Below are 24,924 nucleotides of genomic sequence, written 5' to 3'. Positions count from 1 at the left end.
CTAACATCTGCTGGCAGTGCTATCAACGGCCCCTAGTGCCGCAGCAGTGTGCAGTGCCTGATTAGGCTCACTTCAAAACAGCTTCAGACAAAGTTGTTGTCATTATGCAAGGAAATGTTATGTAGTGTGACTAATGTTGGAGTGACTGAGTCGATCTGGTGGGTTAATTAAAATGTAAGCAAATTTTCGATGCAATTTGGAACATGAGAATAGAAGTCGTCAATATGGCACAATATGAGAACTGATAAAAAAAAACAAAAAACACACACACACACACACACACACACACACACACCTTACTCTGACATGCTCCTGAATACATACTTTAATTATTGGCAAATGCAATGGTTTAATCTAATCACATATGATCTGGAATCCCAAGACTGACGCACTTGATAGAGTGCAGGCGTGGACTACAGCTCGCCACGCTACATTCATCATGCGCTGCTGGCCATTATCAGTTGAATGAGCAGCAACCTAAGGGACGTCCCTCTCACCTCGCCAAGAATGTAAAGTCTCAGACAGCCAGGAGGCTTAATGCTAAAATCAATACCTCTGACCGTGGACTCCTCCTGTGTTGTCCTTGCTGATGGTCAGTCGTGGACCTTTTAAGTTCTGGGGAACCATTAAGTTTAATAATTTCAGGAGTTAAGAAGAGATGAAGTGTTTCAGAACGTAGGGAGATCTTAAAGGCAGGCAGACTTGGAGAAGCATGAAAAACATCTCTGATGTCACCACACAGAGGAAAGTGAGCATGATTAACAAGCAAGTTGAGATTAGAGTCCTACAGAGCTGTGGGAAAAGAAATGAAGTCCGCTTCATCATCTCGCTGGAACGACGACTGTAATCGTTCCATATGAGAGGAAGACAAGCATACTCTGGCACTTTGATTGATGAGCAATATCTATAGCCTATAATCTGCAGGAGGACCGACGCTGGATCACACGGTGCCACACAAACCATGTTTAAATCACTGTCAGTAGCAATTTCCATAGAAACAAATATACAGAGTGTCTGCCGCCAACAAACAAGGGATGGAATCCATGTCATAAAACAGGAAAGTCCCTGTGTATCAACGCACCGGTCGTAAAAAACAGACTTGTGTCAGGAAAGAAACAACTGCAGGCACCGTTCAGCTCAATTTCTACTCTAAAAAATGGAACAAACACAAGCTGTATGCATAAGAATACATGGTAAGATGTTCCTAAGTTCACTGCCGGAGCTCAGCAGCCTGTTTCTCCACTTAATTGATTTCCCTGCAAGTACTCCCTCCCTCGCCAGTCCCTGTTTATTTTATTTTATTATTTACTTGCCATAATGCTCCTATCACACTGGAGTTCACTATAGAAGCCTAATGTTACATGTTACAGTAAGTACTTTCACTCTTTGTTTTGTCAAAACTATCACAGTGACATGCTTCACAGTCTGAAGTTGCTTCTGCTAAGTGCTCCTAAAGCTCAGACAGAAATCAAGGCAAAAAAAAAAAAAAAAAAAAAAAAAAAAAAAGGGCATCAAGACTTCTGGCTTCTTTGCAGCAGAAACCAAGCAGGGAGATTTACAACTTCTTAAAAGTACTAACAGTAAGTTTTTAAACTGTGGTCTGCACAATGAAGAATAAATCTGGCGGCGACTGTCATCGCTTTCATTAGGCTGATGGTTTTAGGACTGCGCCACTGTTTCGGATCTGCTCTCTTGTGAGATCCCTGCTGTGATCATGTCAAATATTGAGAAAGCTATGCTGACGCGTGGCGCTATTTTTGGTGCAGCTGAATGGATGACGGGAGGACTGAAGTTTGAAGTGGCAATGTGCGTACTAAACTGTGGTCTTGCAGTCTCCCCGGGGAAGGAGTTACATGTTTTCTTGAACTGACTGACTGTTTCCAGTTTGGAGGGGGGGTGTTGCTGTTTGATATGCAATAGAAATGATTAGATTGTCGCGTTCCAAAAGGGAAGAAAAAGGCAAATCACAAAAAAAAAAAAAAAAAAAAAAAAAAAGTGTGACACTATGGTATAATTACTGTGACTCGTGTGCCTTTTTGTTGCTATTTAACAAGGCAATTTCACCGATAGTCTCTGCTACGGTAGAAAGAGAGCGTGAGAGAGAGACACTGGCAGGAACAGTGAGAGGGAGTGGGCGGTGATTAACATGCTAGAGTCAGGAGGCATTTCAGAGGGGCACTGGGAGGAAACGACGGGCCATTACAGCACAACTAAGGGTCTGTTAATCAGCCTATTAGGGTTTAATTGAGGGTAGTTAATTAGGAGTCGGTGGGCAGTCTGTGCTCGGGGGTCAGGGGCTGACATGAGAAGCAGCTGGCAGAGCAACCAGAGCTGATTGTTGCTGATGTATTTGCACAACGCCAGTGATTGACTGACAGGAAAATTGGCCTAAATTGCACCTATCTGTTCCTACCCGTTTTTAAACCTTTTAGGAACCATAAATTAACCCCACTGTAGTTGTGAGCGAGGGAGCCAGTCGGGACTGTGTCAGAGCAGAGTGAGCGCATTTACAGTGCGCCCCAGACTGTATGTCTCCACAAAAAAAATAATCACGCGCCCGCTCGCCTTTAAGGGCAGAAGCTGTTTAAAGTAAGTGGAAAATACAATTAATTTAAAAAAAAAAAAAAAAAAAAAAAAAAAAGCATACAAAGGGAGCAGCTTTCTGGCTACAGTGAAGTTTAAGCACACCTCACACTAACGCTACACTGAGATGACTCCACATCTTAAAAATCAAATTTTTTCCCTCTTCCCCAGTATGGACTAGTGGAAACAAAGATGTGCTTGTCCTGGTTTCTTAAAGCCAGCTCTGCATAGGGCACTGGCTACCACCAGAAGCTGATTATGGACTCTTTTAAAGTTAGATTTGATTTAATGTCCTGCTCTTGCCTCAGCTGGACCACGGGGGCACAGGAATGCGGCCGGCTGCTAGGATTGGCCCACGTAGCCTGTGGTGGATTCATCTTGTCCAGGGCCAGTCAGGAGCAACAGAGTGGGGCCACATTCAGCTCGCCCATCTGGGGAATAAACACGCCGTTCCCGCACAGGGGCCCAAAATCCAATAAAGGGCCGGACAAAGGCCCGTTTCTTGCCTCAGAATGCCAAACAACATGTGATCCCCTTAAGGGAAATAACTATGTCTGTTCCTCATAGGCCTCCAGGTCAGAAATAACGCCTGGGGGACTTTTTAACACATGTCCTGTTAGAGAGGCCATGTGCAGTTTCAACTGGTTAGAGACAATACGGGTCAAGCCAATCATACCGGTCTGTCATAAGATGGCATTTAAAAAAAAAAAAAAAAAAATCCAGACATGAGCAACAAGCCAACAAATCCCACAATTTTAATCGCCTACTACATCAACTCTAATGAAACCAAGCTTTGCCAGCAAACAGTATCTGAAAGGAAACAAATGACAGGGTCGATGACAAAAGGCAGCATTTTGCTTTTGCTGGTCCTCACACCAAGGAGGAATAAAGGGCCATTGACACCCATGCTTCGAACTCACCTCCAACACAGCTCACTTCACATTTCATGTCAGTCACTGCTAAATGCTATCTGGCTGGGTTTTATGCTCTCTCTGACCTGGTGACTTGATACTCAAGGAGCTGCGGGGAGGCTTTAGGTGTTTAATGCTCGACTGTGGGCAAACACACAACTCATACAGTGTCAGGGCTTAAAGCAAGGAGCGTTTCTGTGGCTGAGATATATTTGTGGTGCTGGTGGTGGTCAGGGTATAAAACAAAGACTTTTTTCTTTCAGACACTGCGTGCACAACAGAATGTGACTGAATGTCAAAAAAAAAAAAAAAAAAAAAAAAAAATATCAGAGTTGAGGCTTTGGAAAAAAAAAATATAATTTGCATTCACTCTGTTAAAATAAAGGCAATTAAAATAAACCAGTTGACACATATTACAAATATGTTAAAATTGTCTTTATAATTGTAAAGAACATCACAAAATGAAGACCAGTGCTGATTTTTTTTGTAGATTTTAGTTTATTGTTCTCTTTAGTGTCTTTTGCTTTGAAAAATTTGCTCAAAGCACCTACTGGTGTCAAAGATTCATTCGTTCATTTTTAAACTTGCACACTTTGATAGCTCCAGAGTATTTCTGTGAGATTTCTGGACTCTTTCCAAACTATCAAGTCACATCTCTCTGTCTTGGGTGAGTTTTTAATGGAACAATTTTATCTCAGCCTCCTTACTGAAGCCAACCAGAAAAAAAGGGCGCACAACCTTACTGTTAGTTTAATTAGTAAGCTATCAATGAGACTTCTAATCTAACAAACCCCTACTGGCTCACAGCCTACTTGGTCTCGAGACTATAAGATAAATGATCCCGCTCCTCCTTCAACCTAATGGCTCGGTTACTCTTGAGTGATAATAGGAAAGTAAGCTGCACTGAATTTTTTCACATTGTGTGACAGATTGCAAGTAGTTATGGTTGCCCAGAGATTGAGCGTGCGACATCCTCACCCTGTGGGCAACCACGTTCAATTGCAAGGTGACTGCGCTGGTCCAAACAGTCACGGTCTGACCTGACTGACTGTAATCACTCTCAGACTGGTGAAGGTTTGCAAATAATCGCTGACTAATTTATAACCACAGACAGATTGAGTGGATTGAGTGGAACGCGTTGGCAAAGAGACAGTCTGCAATAACGAGCGCAACTCATCTGTGACGTGTCTTCTTGCAATAGGGGACTACACTCCACAGGTTGCAAACTGTTTGCGTTGCTATATAAAACCCAGGTTGCTAAGAGCCTCTGTAATTTAGCAGTTAAATTGGAGTTGTCACTATTTCTTTATTAAGAATTAATTTTTTAAAATATGGATGGACTGAGTGTAAGCAGTTAAGTGAGTTTGTATTTAATGTTAACTTCTGTGTATGTACCCGGCAACAGATTTGCAATTTTTGCTGTACAAACAATGTAATTGCTAATTTGAGCTCATTGAGCTGCAAATTTGTAACGGACCGACTCATTCCTTATCGCCGTCCCGACACACCAAAATCACTTTGAAGACAGAAACTGACTGCAAGTTGTCACAGAACTGGACCCATTTTCGAAACAACCATTAAAAAGGCAACAAGACTGCAAGTTCATCACACATGATCACAGTAATGTTGGTGTAAAGGTGTGGGAGCTGGAGGTGTGGATGTTTTGATCGTTAGGTCTAAGCATCACACTAATATTGTGTTAGCTGTTCCTCTCCAGCTAACACAATATTTATATGAATGTGCAGAAGCTTTGCTTTGAGCTGCTGGTGCCTTTTGGATCATATTTTGCGCTTATTTTCTAGTGACTGACACTCTAATGTTTTATTAATCCGTTACTAAGACTACCGTAATTAGCCGCCAGTTTATCTCCATCCACTCTCTCTTCTGGTCTTTTTTAATGTTATTTTTATTTGTTTTAAACAGGACTTTATTATTTTCACTAAATAAAGACTTCCTGTTTTTATACATAGACAAACAGCCATAGCATAGCTGTGGGAAAGTTAAAAAAATAACCAAGATTTACCATAGAAATAATGATCTACAGTCATATATTATACAACCCAGTGCCAGAATTCTGGCAAAGTGTAGGAGACCTTTGAGCCCTGCAGCTAGTACCAAGTAAGAAGCCGCAGATGTGCTGCCTTAATAAGCACTACAGTTCTATATTCTAAATATTGACCTGAAATTAATTCCTCAAGCTGTAGCATCTACGGTGCAGTTAACTTCAGCTACAAGGCCAAAGCCCATCGATTATTCCAACCTGAAGTAACATAAGCTTGTGTTGAACATAGTAAATATGATAAGGGTGTTTTAGGACTAGTGCTCAAGTTTACACATTGTTACACATTCATATAAATATTGTGTTAGCTGGGACACATTCCTGCTGGCTAGCCACTGCTCTGATCAAAAACACAACAGGCGTAACACGTAGAGCCGGTACGTCCTAGTGTCCGTTTATTTTAAAGTAACTGTTTCTGTTCACCTTCTGACCTAAACAAACAAACAAACAAACAAACAAAAAAAGCCTTGCTGAGGTTTTACAAGGTGAAATTTACAACAGCAACCCAGGCGTCTCCGTTCTCTTCCTAGCTTCACACTTTGGAGCCTACACAGAAAACATCCCGTTCACCCTGAGAGCTCAGGCGCAGCCATCCTGGGATTGTGACACTGGCTTAGTCACGCTGAAAAGCAAAGAGGCTTGAAGAGAGTGGAAGGTCATTTGTGTAGGAAAACACACAGCAGCAAGAGGCTCTTTATCTGTGTGAAGTGAGGCTGAAGACAAAATGCTGGGATTACAGTTACACGAGAAAAACATTCTTAATCAGATCTAAAAAGTCAACTCATGCCCGAAGACATGATTAGGGAAGCTGGGTACCAGTGCGAGGTTCAATCAGAACTTATTTATCAAATCCTGGCACAATCCCGGCAGATCCTGACCAGAGTGCTAAGTTTCTGCAGCTTGCAGAGAGGTGAGCGAAAGCAAACACAGCTCAAGGTTTTTTTTTTTTTTTTTTAAAAAAAGAAGTGTCTGAACAAGAAGGTACTCGTGTGCTGATTCATACCAGCCTGCAGCTCGGTTAGAGGACAGCCATCTGCTGTCGCACTCCCCCGCTAAGAGCCTGTTATAGAAGGACAAGCCACGAATCATCAGGTACATGTTACATCCATATAGATTTACTGGAACTAACACCTCTACTACAGGAAGAGAAAACGGCGGGGCTGTTGACAGCGCTGTGGTTTTCTGCCTCCACAGGTGAACGAGCATTTCACTGCTCCGTAATGTGATTGGTCCTTTACAGAGCAGTTGAGCCCCCATGGCAGGATTGTGAAGGGCTGTCAAAATTATCCCGTCCATAGGCTTGCAAACCAGATTTCACGAGTAAGGAAAAAAAACAAAAAGCAAATTTTTTTTCCCCCATTTCCACTATAATGGAAAATTAGGGCACTGATGCTAAAAATAAAGCATTCCACATTTCTTAATTATTTCTTATTAAAGCTGTATTAATCAATATTTTTTCCCACTCTTAGGGCAGAGGAAACGTGCAAAGGTCCATTATGAAAAATCGTTTATAGTTACAACTCACTGAGAATGACTGAGGCTTTTTAGAGCCTCTTATAGCCCAGAGTTTTGATATTCAAACTCCAGTACTTTGTTTGTTTCGAAAGTAACTTATCAGACTCAAACAACACATGACAGTGTTGGCTTGTTGATGAACACAGTAGAGCCTCAAGCAGTTAAAAAGAGCGATGGCAGAATTAAAAGGAAAGCAAATGTTAGACTTATATTCTTAAGGCTCAGCCAATTAGAGTAAAAATAGGACGGCAGCCTCCTTTTGAAATAAATTAGCGGTTGCCTGGTGACTGGGCTAATTTGTTTTTTGCTGCTCTCACAGACTGAGAGCCAACCTGCCTCTAAACAAGACATCCAAACTCAGACTAAGTGCAATCGCTCTCAGACAGATTGGTGACGGTTTGCAATCAATCTGAGTCAGATTCTTGTTATATTCCTCTGTGAAAGTAATGTTGTCGAGCGTCTTATATCGTTTTGCAGACATGTAGCCATCCTCTTCTCTCTCATTCTATTTCAAATATATGAGCTGCTGCTTGGACTGTGAATGAAAAAGTTAATGTCAATTTCTGTATGTGGGTACAGCAACAGGTTTCCATCAGATGGCAACAGGCAATTTTCACCAGTTTATCACAGTTAGTCACCACGTTATCGCAAACAGATTGCATCTAACTACAAATACACAGCAGAACGATAGACCGACCCGTTCTTATTGTTGTTTCGTTGCCATCTTCATGCATCAAAACGTGCTTTGAAGACAGAACCTGACTTTGAGTGGTTGTAGAACTGGTCCCCGTCATTGAAGCATTCATTTCAAAGACAGTGATATCGCACATTCATTGCACACAGTCCCACTGGCTTTGGTTGTGCATTAGTCTGCAACAACTCTTTTCCCCGAGTGTGACTGTAGCCTTAAATGAATGGCTAAAAACATGTCTCCTAAAGACTGCTACTGGTGCTCACTGAAATAAAAACAAGCAACTTTATAAGATCGAAATGTGTCAGTGACCTTAAACCTTTGATAAACTTTTACATTTCTATGAGCCAGTTCCTCTCAAACACTTTTAAAGTTCAAAATTCAACTCTAAGATAAAAGCCGAATTTTAAACTGCACTGAGATAAAAATGTCTTCTTGATTTTACGATCTCAACTAGTTCTCCCAAGAAAAACTATTTACTTGTCTCATGCAAAGTTATCCTTGGACCACTTCAGTCAAAAAAAAGATTGTTAGTTTGTCATCTGTTTTTCACTTTTCCATCTACTTGTATAAGAAAAACGAGCTAATTTCAGAAGTAAGAACATGGATTTAAAAACCAATCTGAAGATATCACCTTGGCCTCGGGGAGCGTTCGGGCAGGCAGGAGGATTAAAAAGATAAACTGGAAAATTACTCGTAAAAATTGAGCGGTGATGATTAGCTGTGGGCCTAATCAGAAAAGGAAGCCTCACACCCTTCATGATATTTACACATCCTGCAACCATACTGAAAAGCAGCACAGATATAATTAAACAACGGTCTTAAGCAAGCATGATTTCCACTACAACTACTACAAAAAAAAAAAAAGGATAACACAGCAGTCACGGATATCATGAAAAACACTCTCTCCTAAAACATGAGATAAACCAGGTTTGACTGTTCCTGCAATTCCAGCATACATCCCAGGATGCTAAACAGGACACAGTTACAGGCTGTTTGGTTTCTACCAAACACCGTGAAACTGCCTTCAGGCACTTGGGGTTCATCGTCTTTAATTCTCGACAGTGAACAAAGTTCACAGACCCAGTCACCTCAGGTTCAGAATAAAAGCTGCGCAACAGCAAATTGTGTTTTGATGTCACATTTCTTATTGTGGTCCAGGAATCTGTGACATTGTACTTTCTTGCTTCAACCAGTCAACAAAAAAAAAAAAAAGAAGCAGCCTTGGAAATATAAGCTGCCTCGCTCTCAGGTTTCCCTTCCGATGAATGGCGTAAATGTGAAGTATCGGCCTTTAACTGTCTATTAAATCTGATGATTTATTTTGCTGGGTATTGTATGGCAATCCCTCACTTCTCGTCAAGAAAAGGTTACTTTATAGGAACCTGTGCTACCTCCTTAGGCCTTTCCTGCGCTGGAAAGATTCCGTGACTTCACCCACAATAGCGCAAAAACAATATGAAAAACACGAGTGAAGCATTATCCTATAGCAAATTCCGTCCTCTCCGTTCCGGATTGGCTGTCACAGCATTAAACCCCATAGATACACCTTCTCAAGTAACCAAATACAGCGACATCTGGCCCATTAACGCGTGCATCCTGTGCTTACACGCGCCCAGGCAAACACGTGCACGCAAACTCATAAAGCCAGGCAGGGCAGATGCTCGCAAAGACACACATTTGTACACGTTCGTGTGACATATGAGCTAATCTCCCCACACATCAGCTAGCAGCCCACGGCAAGTCCCTTTAGGTCTGGAGTCACTGAGATCTGAGTGGCATTTTTGGTTCAACCTGCCCTCGTTACGAGGTCTACGAGTTGCAGAGAGCACCAAGACACTTGACTGTGTTAGCTCAGGAGGTTTACACCAAAGACAAGCACATCATAACATCTCAGTCACGACGTCGCCAGATTTACAACCATATTATTTGGAACAACGGCGTGAGGCTTTCTCCAGAGGACTTGTGGCATTTTTTTTTTGCAAGTAGTTAGCATTCGACTGCATAAATGACAGGATAGAGCGATCAGCAGAGTCCAGATGTTGGGAGTCTTCTTTTTTTTGTGTGTGTAAACACTTTCCACAAGCGTCTCTGTGAGCAATGAGCTGGTCAAAAATGCTCCGGGGGCAATTTCACTGAGGTTTAACAATAAAGCCTGCGACAAGCCATATTTGTCATCTTGCGGCCGGCGGTAATACACACTTGCAATTGACATAAACGTCTCATTTCAAAGCAGCCATTGTGAGCGATTCTGGTTGACAACCATTCTATAAAAGCAACCTTTGTGATGCTGAGTTTTTCGATGCATCCCTCAAGTTGACCTCAGGGTGAGCTGGCCTTTCCACATCGAGTTCTGTTTAGAGGCGAAAGGAGGACGCTTCATGGCTGCTCTGTCGAAAGGGATTTATTTGCTGGGACGAGAGCAGTAAAAGACATCTCTTCCTCTCTCTCTCTCTCTATATATCAGCCAGCAACAGTAAAGACGGACAGCCTCGCCTCAGGTTTATCTCAGCCCATCTGCAATGATGCCCTACTTGACATCGCCTATGTCGATTGGTAGAATCGTATCAGAGACGTTCATCGTCTGCAGGATTGACTTTCTGGAGCGCCAATAAAAGGCCAAAATGCTAATTCAGGTTCCATGTGTCACACATTGCGTTCAGCTTGAGCTCAGAGCTCAAACATACACAAAGATGGAGTGATCCTTTGGTGTTTCTCCCTCTTTATAGTGCAGACAGTCATTACATCAGTAGTTTTCCCCCCTCCCATTTACATGAAGCATTACAGAGGAGGACACACATACCTCTATTATTCTGTCGTGGATCTGAAGGCCTCCCTCTTTGTCTGCTGGACCTTTCTCCACGATCTTGGACACAAAGATTCCTTCATTCGAAGTGCTGTCATTGTCGTCCTGCGGGAATAAATTGCAGGCATGTTCAGCGGATTAATGGAAGCACAGCGCTCACAGGGCTCGTTAAGGAAAGGAAAGCATATAGAAGTCTCAATAAATCGCGCAATAAAAGTACTTTTAAAAAACACTGGAAACACTGGGTTTGGTTGTTGTGGGCAAAACCACGTGAGCGTCTGTACAACGCTTTGCAAGCCTCCAAAGTTAAAGGTTTAGTTCACCCAAATAACAAAGAAAAAAAATTCCCAAGGAAACTATTGCTGCCACCCCTATAAATGACACAAACAACATTTAGTTTGGCCTTAAGATTTAAGGGAGCTTTCCAGTGAATCCACAAAATGTTACTGCCAGCAGTTTTTTTTTTTTTACTGGCAGCAGTAATTTCAAGGCAGATATCTCAAAATCAGGGCACACAGAAAACAAAAATATCTGGAAGGCTCAACAGCAACAAGACTAAGTGAAAAAATATGGCTTTTTGCTATTTGTGTGAAATGCCCTTTTAACCCCACCCTTGAGTGTGGACTTGGGGATGAGCTTTAACTTCACATGCTTCCCAGGCCTTAAAGGGTTGACCCTGGCCTACAGAAGGGCCTAAATGTTGACACGCGGACATGCTGAAGGGGCATGAAGTAGCCTACATCCGACTCTGTGGCCGTGACCTCAGAGTCAGAGCTAAGTCTGGGTTAACAGCTATGTTAGCACTCTCTTTAAAACCACATGAAAATGTGTACCGCACTCCTGCTGGGCTCTGTGACACAACTACATTTTACTAGGTACTTAAAGAAACCCCAGAAGTTACAGAACAGATGCTAATTAATAATTTCTGGTCTGCTTCCTCTTTCAGGGACATCGTGTACAGTGTTAACACTGCAGTGCTTTCCTGCAAGTTCCACAACATGCCTACTACTACTTTGCTTCACCGCTACCGCTATCACATGAGCTGCAGACAAACAAGCTCATCTAGGAGACCACAAAACCTGGCAGTTGATTGCGCTCACCATGCCATACCAGTATAACAGCCACATGAAACACACATGTCAAAGGCTGCTAGGATATTAGCCACTTCCAATTCTAATGAGTAGCTTCTTACACCACCTGATGATTTGAGGCTCACTAGGAAAGCAAAAGCCAAGTATTATCTCCGCTGTCGTACAAGTTTGATGCATGGCTCTGTCACAGCAACTCCACGAGTAAATCTACAGTTAAAGAGGAAAACAAAAAACTCCTCTTTTTTTATATGTCGATCTTTTTATAGCTTCCCGCTATAAAAAGTTTTACTGTGATAATCTATGTCACTGCTGAAAAGTGCGTCACTGTGGCTGTGGAAAGCCAAATCTGCAACAGTGGAAGTGAAACAGATACAGCGTTTCAATAAGACCTCGGCTGCAGAAAGAAGCTCCATGTTTGGGAGATGCCAGCGTTGAGATATTTTCCAACCCTTCACTCGGCAGAGCGCGTGGCATCATTAATGACTTTAACTTCAGGGGCCTCGAGGCAAAAAGCGGCTGAGAAAAGTTCAGTCTGGGTTTAAAAGACCCTTTCCTCTCCTCTGTGTTTACCTCACCACCAAAATCCCCTCAATTAGAGACAAAACAACTGTGGTGGAAGCCATAATCCCAGATTTAACTCCCATAAAAGTAATTATAGTTTTTTTAATCCGTAATGCCAAATCCGCTAAACCAGACCAATATATAAACACAATAAAACTTGATAGATGCGGTCCATCTATCCACAGACAAAAAAAACAAAAAAACATGCACGACTGTCTAAGTTGCGGCAGTCAGCACAGAGGAGGCTTGTGGTACTTCCACTATTTGCCATATGACACTTGGCTGATCACCGGGGAGGGGGTGGGGGAGATGGAACCTCCAAGTTGCTCAGCTTTCAACCTACCACGCATGGCCTTCCTCCTATGATGTTAAAACCCAGAGAGCCGCCCTCACGAAGAAGGACAACGGTCACGCTTTTAGTCTCGCCTTCCTACAAACAGACAGGAGAGACACACGTGAGCAAGAGATGGCAGGAAGTTATTCAACATATACAACAATTCAGTATTAATCCTAATTAATCTTTTTATTCGTTTAAATTAAAAGGGTGAAACTTTCAAAACACAAGGGCTATATTGTACCCATGTTTTAATAGAATCTGTCTAACTTTCAGGTTTTATTCACCAGCTACAACTGCTGCAAGCAAACAAATGTTCCTAATTCTCTGTGGTAGCTCAACAACAAAATAAGAAACTATTGACTGCTCTATTATTAATAATATAACTTCATGCCGTGTTTGTGTCATTAACATCCAGCCAAACACGGTTTCTTCAAAAGAAAATATCACTTGCTGCTCAAAACGGCCAAATACTCACTACATAACAGACAGCAAACAGACACTGTTAGCTTAGTAGCCAGATCTTTTCAGCAGAGTTGCTTGAATCTTTTGGTTAGACATCTTTCTATATTATGGTACCGCTACTGCTGTGTTACTATTAAAGGAAATCTTATGTGTAAAAAGTTCAGTACATGGCCAAAAGAATCGGGCCGCCAACACATTACACCATGGAGCTCCCAGTGCACCATTTTTGTGCTGGTGTTAATGCCAGAGGACGTTTGGAACTCACCAACCTCGCTCTGTAATTTTACATAGTCTGCCACAGCTGATGGAATATGCATGTCAAAGTACCCTGAACCTCAAGCTGCCCCCAATGTGCCCATCAAAGTGTGAGTGTCTGCATGAATCTTAGGCTACGTCTACACTAGCCCGGATAAATTTGAAAACGGCGTTTTTGTTTGAAAACGCTCCGCGTCCACACTATTGTTTTCAGTCGTTTTCACAGAGTTGTGCGTCCACATTGAAACGGCCCAAAACGCTTACGTTCCAGTACTGCGCATGCGTGAAGCGCAAGAAGATTCGACCTGCGTCATTTCTGTCTGCCGTTTATTTACTTTCCGGCTCTTTGAAACGTGTCGGCAAAATGTTGAGGAAAAGCACCGAGTGTTTTAAATGGACTAACAATGAGGTAGAGTTGTTGCTGCGAGTGACACAAAGGTACAAAGTAGCAAAAGCGAGTGAGAATTAAAGAATTTGAAGAAAAGCTATCTGGAGCATGTACAGACTGATATTAATCTTTAATAGGGCTGTCAGAACTGAGAGCAAACAAAACAACTACTGTATAATGCCATCCGCTATCTTAGTTTAATTGGTCACATGACTGCATCATTGTGTCATCGCTTTCGAAAAGGCTCCAGGTTCACTGTCCACACTGCGACGCGAAAACTGCGTTTTTGAATGTATCTGCTTTGGGGAGCGTTTTCAAAACGCTGCGTTTTCCTTGACCGAAAACGCCATCTCAGTGTGGACGGAAGGCCAAAACCGAGAGAAAAGATGCGTTTTCAAACGAAAACGTATTATTGTGGACATGGCTTTAGGCAAAGCACTTATGTGTATGTATGTGTGAATGAGTGAATAAGACTTGTACTAGAAAACGCTTTGAGTGCTCAGCTAGAGTAGAAGCGCTTCACAAGTACCAGTCTGTTTACAAATTAAGCTAGTCAGTATTCAAGTTAACTCTGAATTACTTATCATAAATGATTTGATTACAAGTAACAGTTGTGCATAACTAAAAACAGACAACTTCAGTCTCAGGCCCACAACCATTTAAAAAAAATGCCAGTCCAGTGCTAGCCAGTGTTGGGTGTAACATATGAAGTACAGCATCCAAGTATACAGATTACTTGTTCGTTGTAACTTTAAAGTCAAAAGGTCAGCTTTGTAATTCAAATATTTTTTTTTTTTTTCCAATGAAGGAGCTGGTTGCTATTGAAGGGTTCCAACAGTTCCCTGCTCCTTTTGTTGTGCAGAGTGGAATTTGGCCTATGAGCCGGTCAGCATGTGAAGGTCATTTAGTGAGATGGCAGAGAGATTGGCTGTTACACTGCTGGAGCATTCGCATTGTCCTGACCCAGGGTGATAATAAGAGTCTGTCAACTGCTAAGAAGCTCAATTCCTTGTGTTGAAGAAGTACCTGCAAGCTAAGCACAGCTCCACAACATTGCTGCTGAGGAGGACTAAGATGCTGGTGCTCGTGCTACAGTTCAGAACTGCAAAACTAGCAACAGCGAGTTTCTTTCTAGTTAGGTGGTGGACAAACTGCTGCCTATATCAACCTGTTATGCAGTGAGCTAAAGTGGACAAACTCTCAGGTAAATGTACAGTGGGTTACACACCTTCTGGACAATATAAATGAGCACAAGATGGTTGCAATTTTTTTGCTACAACATAACAGCTGGTATGTAGTTTCTAATGGCCGGAATCTTGTAATGTAACAAGTTACTTTAGCCAATACTTCTTCGAATTTCACCATTCTCCAGGGCTTAGCCAGCACACCCAGCCTGAAATGATGACCAGGTCAAAGAACAGAACCGCTCTCTCACGAACCGTTGTCCTATGTAAATGAATATACTAGTGAGCCTCTTTATTCAGAAGCTACATGACATGAAAACCTCTGGGAAACTTGCAGAGTCAGCCCTTAATCTGTTTTTTTAAGGAGGACTTAGAGGGGAGCTATGAGGTAACATAATTTCAGCTGCTGTTCCAGTATTCTGCGACATACTGAGACTAAATATAAAGCAGATATTACTGGCATGTACAGCATCCTGACTGCCATATAGGCTAAAAACACCAGCATGTGCAAGTCTGGCCCTGCAGGAATGTGCGCTTCTGTCACGACAGCATTAGTGGCACATACTTCCGAATTATAGTGAACTACAGCCGTCGCTGTCATCAAGAAGACAGTTGGGCATTATGCTGTTGAGATAAAGTGGAATTAATATGACAAATGAAAAAAGGTACAAAGCAACTGGCTTTTCCATCCTCTTCACTTATGCTGAATGTGTCACAGGCCTCAAAACAAACTAGTCTTCACATTTCATCCACAAGAGCCATTAAAATGAACAATTATGAAGCTTTTCCTTTTTTTTTTTTTCCTCCCCTCTCACCACATCTGCAAACACTCTAACAATGATCCAACCTCCCAAAAATGAAGTAAACGTCCTCAGGATGAGGTTGCAAATTTACTAAAACATCAGGTGTGCTTGGGTTAAAATAAAGACTAAAAAGAAAAACTGATGTGCTAAACACCACAAATTCAAAACAAAACCGTGCAGACACAATGACATGGGCGCTACAGCAAGTAAACAAAAGATCCGCGGGGAGAAAAAAACCAACAAAACTTTATTGGTGAGGTAAGAAATGGCACGCTGGCAGTGAAACTTTAGTCTGCTGCTCACTTGTGACTTGGCACGCTCACGGTGAGCCTTCACCTCAGCACTCGTCACACTTTCCGAGTCTGTCCTCCATCAAGCTGCCTTCCCCCCTGTCTAACTCTTAATATAGTTCACCTAATTATAGTGTAGGTACTGTAATACAGAACAAAAAGGGAACATATTGATTTATAAACTACTCGCATGTGGTCAAGAGACAGAAACTCAGTGACCTTGTAAATGTAGGGCAGTTTAGCCCATTAATGAGGTAGTGAAGTCTATTTCAAATCAATGACAAGGATTATCACTCAATGCTAATGTATATACACAAAGGAATCAGCAGCCTAATGCATTTTTATTAGATGAAATAGGCATCGTCATTGAATACATGATGGCTTTTATTAATGTGATCTGTCATGTTCAATTGATAGCCACGCTTCTGAAATAACTAATAGCTTCCATTATTCTGTTAAGCTATCTCACAGAGGCCTGGTTTAAAAAAAAAGTCCACAATTAGCCTAATCAGTTTGAGGTCACAATTACTCCAATCAAATTCAATGGAGGTTCGATCAGTTTGATGTCTTGTGATTTTAAAAAACACTTGTTATTGCATCAAGAACCTTTAATGCTGTCATCTGCAGCCAAAGGGGATCTTGGTTCAAAAACACAGATCCAATCCTTTATGGAGAGTGTGACAACACTTCTAACAGCCCTGCAATGAACCACAGTAAAGATCTGAGCTTTTTGTTCATTGATTTTCCATCAGTTTTGTTTGTCTTTCTTGCATTTAGTATTAAATAATCTTCCTTTTAAATATCAGTCAGTTACTCCTCATCTCCCAGTTTTTGGCATTAAAAGACATTCAAGTTGAGGAGTGGTGGAATCTCTGAACTAAAGTAAGTTATCAGTCAGCTGTAACAATGGACTTGTATTCATCCTTTGGTAGTGATCTGATGATCAGTACTGAGCAAAAGTTTTGAGCCAACACTTTGTTTGCTAGGACATTGGGAAATAGGAGGCAGCGATTTATTGAAACATGTGCAAACATACAGGAAAAAACAGTTTATACGGCAAAAACAGAGTTTGCGCAGTTCTAACGAGCTTGAAAACTAGAATCTCTTACGACCACCTTTATTCTTCAGCACACCCTGAACTAGTTCTCCAGGCTTCTTGAACAACATTCAGAGTTCTACTTTGGATGTTGGCTGCCTTTTGTCCTGTTCTCTGTCAAGATGCTTCAGTAATGTTGATGTCCGGGCTTTGGGGCAGCCAATCCATGACTGACAGTGTTCCTCGGTCTGTTTTTTTATCCAGGTATGTGTTTGGGAACACTGTCATACTGAAAAATTAAGTTGTTGCCAATCAGATGTTTTCCAGATGGTATTGCATGGTTGATCAAAATCTGACTGTACTTTTTGGAGTTCATAATTCCATCAATTTTGACAAGATCTCCAACACCACCAGCTGAGATGCAGCCCAAACCATGACGGAGCCCCCAGCGTGTTTTACAGGTGACTACCGACACTCACTGTTATACCCCTCTCCTGACCTTTTATTTTTGTTTCAGTAACTTGAAACTACATTTTCAAATCTGAATTCCAAAGCCCACAAGATGATTTTCAGCTTTTCCGTTGTGTAATTTGGCATACCTTAGTCTTTCATCCCCGTTTCCCTTCCTTAAGAATGCCACCCTCCACTGAGACCATTTCTGATGAGGGTTCAATGAATAGCAGATGGATTAACTGCAGGGCCAGATGCATCTCTCAGATCCCGTGTCAGGACTTTGCAGGATTTGTTATATTTTTAATATTTTTTTTAAGGACATGATTTTCAGCTGCTGTTTGGTTAGTTTTACAGGCTTCCCACTTCTCCCTTTGTCCACTTTCAAACTCTCTGAAAATGGTCAAGTGCAGAGTTGAAAACGAGTGAAAATACAGCAAATATCCAAAGAAAACTTTACGAAGCCTGGAGAGTGCCAAAAACTGCTTTAAAAAAGAAGAATGCCACAAAGGTTGCAAGAAAGTTTGGCTTCTTTAATATAACCTAAAATATAAAGACATGATAGGTAGCCTGAGACTTCTGCATAGTACTGTATGTCATAAAACTGCATTAAAACCTTTTTTCCCCAATGATCTTTTCAATTGTGAAATGCACCTAGCATTGGATGCACTCCATTTAGCGCGTTCCAGGTCCGTGGTATTCTGAATGCTGGCTCACTAGCGTGGCTTCAAAGGAGTAGGCCCATCAGACAAGTCATTACCTGGGCTTTTGCTGCTTTGGCATGTCAAAATATCCCTTTTCGGAAATTACCAATAACACACTGATGTAATTAGGCTCTTGATTACTGAAATCACAAAAAAAAAAAAAAAAAAAAATGGGAGCAAGATTTTTGGACAGACTGCAAGTCACCCGCCTCTAACAGCTAATCCCAGTTCATATTCACATTTGTGAGAGAACCTCATTCCTGTTGACTGCTTGACTGGATCCAATGAAAGGCCTTTCGAGATAGAAGAGCTTTCTTTATTTCTTTCTACCGAGTTGCAATATCACCCACAGATATTAAATCTCATCCTCAGAAGAGTTCTCAAACAATTCCTGTATCTCATACATATGTTCAAAGCATGCCTCAAGTGCAGACGTTATTCCTTTTTTTTTGCGTTAGCACAGCCACAATGGCAGTAACTCACTTAATGTAGAGCTCAATGGCAGGACTGAGATGCCGTTGTCAAATGAGCTATGATAACTTGCTGCGCTACAGGCCCAGGAAGCTTCTTTATACCAGCATGAGCGATTTCCCGATTTGCCTGCATCGGTGCTTTTGATGCGCAATTTACCAGTCTACTGGAACACATTTTACTGGGAACTGAGCCCGTAATGAACAAATGAAAGCACCCAGCAAAAGCGGGGGGAGGAAAAGAGAGTGAAGTTTTTGATAGGTGATTTATTAAAGAACTTCTGGGACAAAAAAAGGTGTAAAATTTTTTTTTTTTTTTAAAAAGCACATCCCATTCATCCATATTTGTACTAATAATTCTTTCTCCTCTAAAACAAAACCCTGACCACTCCCATTTGCTAATCCCAGCAGCAGTGCAAGCACCATACACTAATTCAATTCATTACCAGATTTATGAACTCCTGCATCCTTTATGATGTTGATAATGGGCCACTGGGTTTATAAATTTGAACCATAAAACATCCTTACATCAGCTCTTCCTGAGCCCCCCCTTCACAGGGGCCTTGCACAGATCAGGCTATACTGTTTTTAAGGCCTTTCAGGACCTCATAAGCTCTTACTAGCTCATTCAACTTTGGTGCCAGCAACTCTGCTGCAGCCCTGATTCTAATTTGTTATGATGGTCTCGGGGGAAAGGGCGAACATCCGATGACAAAAAGCCTCAAACAAGCATGCTGTGAGGGGGTGAGGCATTATAACTGGAACCTGGTTCTTGTTGTGTACAGAACTGCAGTAAATATTTAGCCCTCCCCCCACCCCACATTTACTGCCAGCTGGCCAAGAGGCACAGCTGACATCCATGTCCCAAAGCAGGCAGCCAAGGCACGAAGTTCTCCTGGAAACACCAGGGGGAAAAAAAGAAAAAGGAAAAAAAAAAAAGCAGAATCGCCAACAACATTGACTTCCTTTTCCAGTTGGGTTGAAGTTAAACAAAAAGGCAGCCACCCAAACAACAAGGAGGCCCAGTTAAAGTGACACAAGGACTCCCAGAGTGCCGACAAAAACATGCTGAGGAAGATATTTTACAGCCTATAAAAGTTGGCCTTGAGGCAATTGACTTACGCGCAGTGCATGTCAGGATCAACTTTAAGTTGCACTGGAATGATTTTATTCTCACAGAACACAGATTTTCCAGGCGTCACACTGTGGATGACAGCAGGGAGAAGCTACTGGGAATCACTCAGAGCACAAACTTTTCCTGCTTACCTTGCAGGAGAAAGCCACGGTCTTGGTGAGGGAGTCGATCCTCTCGCTGTACTCTGTGAATTTCTTCTGATACTTGAGCGCTGTCATCTGCAGCTCGCTGTGCACGGCGGAAAGTTGTGCCAGGAGAGCCTTCTCCCTCTTATTGGCTTTTATGGTCTGCTTCTTGAACTCCCTATCCAGGATGATCATTCTGCACTGCAGCGCGGTGTTGTGCGCCTTCAGGGCTCTCAGGCAGCAGTGGCCATTTGATTTCTGCTCCTTTTGGGTGAGCATCAGCCCGCAGCCGCTCTCGCAAACCCCCACCGGTCTGTAGTCGCACGTCTCCCGCATGTGAGCATCCACGTCCCGCAGGTTGAGCACCTCGCTGCATCCTCTGTTCCTGCACTTCGCCGGGGAGTAGTCGCACATCTCGGCGTGCTCGGCCAGATGCTGCAGCTTCACCACGGCATCGCAGCCCCTCGCGTGGTTATCGCATTTAATCTCCAGCTTCAGGATGAGGTTCTTGAGAGGCAGGACGTGGTTCAGCTCTTTGGTGGAGATCCGCTGACATTTGACCGGGCAGCTGCTCTGCTGGACGACCCAGGGCAGCACGCAGCCGGAGCAGAAGACGTGACCGCACGGAGTCGTCAGCGGGTCCTCAAGGACTTTATTGCACAAGTTGCATTTGAAATCCGGGTCCACAGTCCCCTTGAAGCGGTCCAACTCGAATCCCATGGTTTCCCCAAATCCAGAGTCAAACTTGTGGACTCCCCACCCCCGCAGATCTAAGTCGGAGGAACAGTGGGGCGTTTTTCTCTTAGCTGGTCATTGGTGGAGCACTCGGCGAGACCTACTTGCTCCGAGCTCTCCTCACTGTCTAAACTCTACTAATTGACCGAGACTTTTTGGTGCCTTCAGGAGCGCCTCGTACGCGAACCCTCTGAAGTTAGAAAAAGTTTTTCACCCTGAAAAAATAGATATATTTCGTTTCCTTTGCACGCAACAACTTTGTTTTGTAACTGCAAATGAAAAGATGAAATCAGGACAAAGGTGACAATTTTTCAGGGCCGTTTATGACACGTAAAAGTAACAATTTCTGAACCAAAGTGTGAGAAAGTTATTCCGTCACAATTCAGTCCTCAGTTCTACATTTGGAGCAAGTTACACGTGATCTGTGTCTGAAAAACATCAAATTCGAACGCACCTTCACTTCTTTTGCGTGACTTCAGCTTCTAAAATCTACACTTCTGATAGTCAGTGAAGGCGACATTCCCAGGGACGAAAGTTTTCTGCCGTAACTACTCTACTAACGGCGCACAGAGTATTTAGCCACTGGGATAAAAAGTAGCTTGCGCCTTTCTTTTCAAATAGAAGAATGAAATAAAAATGAGATATCATTTGTTTATCCATGTAACCAGTGAAAATATCATTTTTCTTATTTATTTCTATTTATTTCTGCAAAAAAATAGAGTCTGCCTAATAGTTTTGGCAACTAAAACTTTAAAGTTTTCAAAGTTTTATTGTCATATGCACAGTAAAGAAACATGTTTTCCTATACGATTGCATTCTTCCTTTGCTGTCCGTGACGCCAAACAGCAAAAAAAATCCCATATAAAATAGGTAAATAGAATAAATCATCATTTAAAACCATACAAAGAATTATAAAGAACTATAATGAGTAACTGTGCAGTTATGAATTCACCTACCAACGCCTTTAGGTCTTTTTATTTTTTTACATATATACAAAGTCTGAATTGTTTAAAAAAGAAAAAACAAACAGAATATATCATTCAAATGTTATATAAAAACAATGATACAATGCTTTATAAAATCCCATAAACCTATAAAGTCTATGCCTGTATATTTAGAGGATAAGCAGCCATTTCATTTCATAAATGTTAGTTTATGAATGTTACTCACTACACAGTGGGTGAGCGTTCAGGCATGCACAACACTTGTGAAAACAAGCAACTTTGGAAGGACATTACCCAGTCCAACCACAAGAGAAACTTCAAGTTACAACACACTTTAAGAGGGGATGAGATCAGGTAAAAGTTGGGGAAATCAACACAGATCACAATGCGAGGTATGACAATGAATATCTGAGGCGCCGCCGAGGGATTCGTGTTTGAACACACCTCTCACCGCGGTCCTTACCTAAAGAAAGCGCAATATTGTTTTACCACTTTGACACTCTGATCTGAGTCCACTTCCAATACCAGCAGGAAGGCCTGTAGCTCTGAATGCGTTTGAATTTTAACGTAAACTCCAGTGGACACACTGGTTTCGCCCTAGAGAAGGAAAAGAATAGCCTCCGTTGCTCAAGCAGACACACACAGTCTGTGTCGGACCTGACCCTGCCGTGATTAGATACCCATTCCTACTGGTTGCCTCCTCTTTCGGAAATCCAGTTTTATGCAATGCCATGCTCAATAAAACCTTTCCATATGTGCGTTATCCAGAACTAAAAACACAGGCTTATCAAAGACTTCATGGACAACATGATAGAGAGAGTTTGAGCTCGTGGGTAATCCTACACTGATGTTATGGGATGGCTTAGATGGAGTGGAATAAAAACTCCCTGTGCAGAACACCTCGAAGATTCTTGTACTGTATATATTACAGCATGTGATTATGTTATATATTTCTTAGCCAGTATTCTTCAGGTCATGACTTCATTTTTAAAAAAAGATCATCTTTAATACACTTCATGTGTTTTGAGTTAAGAAATGTTTAGACAGATGTAGAAAAATGAATGGACGAGAAATGAAAAATAGAGGGCTGGTGTTTTACTTTAGCACCTGTTTCTTTAGCAAGTTTTCACAGAATTATTGGATTTTTTTTAATGCTGTTACACATCAGCTGTATAAAGCCATATATTATTTCACAGTTCGGAGCTTGAGGTTGTTATTAAATCTTGTGCTCAGAACTCTGCAGAATTTAACCAGCAACCTGCCGGCCACGCTCAGGGTTTTCAACCTGTGGACCAAACTGCAGGCTGTGATTTATTATTTCAGTCCGGGAACAAACAACCTGCCCGTCTGTGCGTGGATGTTTACTGTGAGAGTAGGTTGTTTGGTCTGCCTCGCTGGCAGGAATGTTTGCTCTCAAAATGGAGTGAGAATAAATTAGCAGTTGTTTGTATGGGCTTTTGTCGGAGCCGGAGCAAGCTCAACTTCTGGAATTTTCATGGTACAGTATGTTAAAAAAGCTGCTATCTGGGGGACTTTTACGCTAAGGAATGTTTGTGAATGTGAAGTGGCAACAGGGGCGGTTTAAACGAGTCCATGTTAGGCTGCGCCAAAAGACAGACCTCATCCCTGTGGAGATAAGAGTTAATCCCACTCCTCCAAGCTAAACTGTGAGTGAAGCATCAGGACAGACTGGGCCTGAATGCTCCCACCAGGCCTTCAGGTTAAAATAGTGCTGGGAGATAAAACCCAAGCTTACACTTGCTTGCCTCTATTGTAACCCTAATTCCTATATAAAGAAATAGTTTTGGAAAAATACTCATTCTTATGAGAATAAGAAAATAAGCAGGCAGCAACTGTTTTCATGCAACTCTGGGCTAAGAGACATTCAGGTTAGCTTAGCAAAAAGACAGGACAGGGAACTATTCTAATTTAGCCAAAAAAAAACAAACAGAAAAAGACATCTAAGTTCAAACAAAGATAGAAATGAATAAATGTACATCAGCCAAAATAAGATAAGGGTTTATATAGCAAACAAGAGAAAAATACAACAATAAGTAATAAGAATAACCTCTGGTAGAGTTAAAAGAACATTAACTAGCTTTATAGGAAAGCTTTCACTCACCTTTAAAGTTGAAACAACACAATACACTTATACAGTGTGTAGACACACAACACATTAGACTGCAGTTACTTTTCAGGTTCTTATTGTTTTTATGTTAAACAATAACTTAATGTGTAAAGCTTTTATATGTAATGTTTTAGCTAACTACTTAGCAGGCTAGCTGTTCTTATAGTCCTTAGGCTAAACTAAATGATTGCTAGCTGTAGCTTCAAATTTAGCTGCTATTAACTATGAACTCTCAGCAACCAAGGGATTAACACTACTTCTGAAGATGACACTGAGCAGCACTCACAATGGTGATGGCAGTTTTTTTTGTTGTGTTTTAATATTTCTCATTTTTTATGTTAGCACGATATATGTGTGTACACTGTAGATTTGTATTTAGTGTACAAACATGAGGGAGCAGCAATATTGCCAACTGCTGTCAAGATAACAATAAACCCCAAATGTCAAATTAGTAACTTAAAATAATGTCACCACAGTTTTGTTCACATAAAAAAAGCCACAAATAGTCTGAGCGGAAAAATAAATAAAAAATGTGTACAGAGTAATGCACACTCTGAGTGGCGTGAAGAGTTGTCCTGGTGTCATTGTTAATCCTCTGTACTCGAAGCCTTTGTTGTAAAGCAACAGAGGCATGTAGGTTTCAGCATGTGAGATGAGGGTGTTTTGTGTGTGCTTGGGCTTTGGAGCCGGGCCATTTAGTAATCATCACCACTCTCCCCTAGATATGTCAAAGACATGAGGGCCATGTGGGAGACTGCAAAGATGAGTTATTGCACTTCGGGATGCCTTTTCATGTTGCGCTGAAACATGATGTTCCTACAAAAGGAATACACTATCCATCTCGCTGTGGTTTCATATATGCCTCCAACTCCCCTGGGAGTCGGTAATATTGTCAAAACTGAGTGTAACCCCCAAATGATTTATACATCAATAGTATGGTTTGTTTTTCTTACAAACATCAGCAACGTATTGAGCTTTTTGCAAGGGGTGCTGGAGCTTTGTGGCCCCTGCACATTGAGTGGATTAGTAACTTTAAAGGCTGTTGGAAGAGGTCTCACGGTGACCCCATGAGTAGGCTGGGCTTGTGGCTGGGAACCAACAAGGCTACAGTTGCCTCCACTTCTGACAGATGGCATGAACCAAACAACAACTCTAGCCCCGACGAACTGTTATGACAGAGAACAGCAGCTCAACCGTCACAACATCCTCACAGGCATAAACATGTAAATGTGCGAATGATTGCACAACACAGGTGTCAGCG

At 41.8% G+C, this 24,924-nt stretch overlaps 1 protein-coding gene across 2 annotated transcripts in view; it reads right to left on the bottom strand.

The window, feature by feature from the left end:
- pdzrn3b (PDZ domain containing RING finger 3b) overlaps nucleotides 1-20,756 on the bottom strand; it is a 101,230-nt gene extending 80,474 nt beyond the window's left edge. Inside the window, exons 1-3 of one of the 2 annotated variants that reach the window (XM_031748473.2) lie at nucleotides 19,863-20,756; nucleotides 12,561-12,647; nucleotides 10,563-10,670 (exon numbers count right to left, since the gene is read on the bottom strand). In XM_031748473.2, the coding sequence (XP_031604333.1) occupies nucleotides 10,563-10,670; nucleotides 12,561-12,647; nucleotides 19,863-20,576 (909 nt within the window). In that variant the 5' untranslated portion in view covers nucleotides 20,577-20,756. The remainder of the gene's footprint in view (nucleotides 1-10,562; nucleotides 10,671-12,560; nucleotides 12,648-19,862) is intronic. The other variant, XM_031748474.2, reaches the window with a different exon arrangement.
- Between the last annotated feature and the right edge of the window lie 4,168 nt (nucleotides 20,757-24,924).

This window comes from Oreochromis aureus, linkage group 5, assembly GCF_013358895.1.
Source record: "Oreochromis aureus strain Israel breed Guangdong linkage group 5, ZZ_aureus, whole genome shotgun sequence".
Lineage (NCBI taxonomy): Eukaryota > Metazoa > Chordata > Actinopteri > Cichliformes > Cichlidae > Oreochromis > Oreochromis aureus.
Note: the sequence above shows the minus strand (reverse complement) of the source record. Positions and strands in the feature narration are given on the sequence as shown.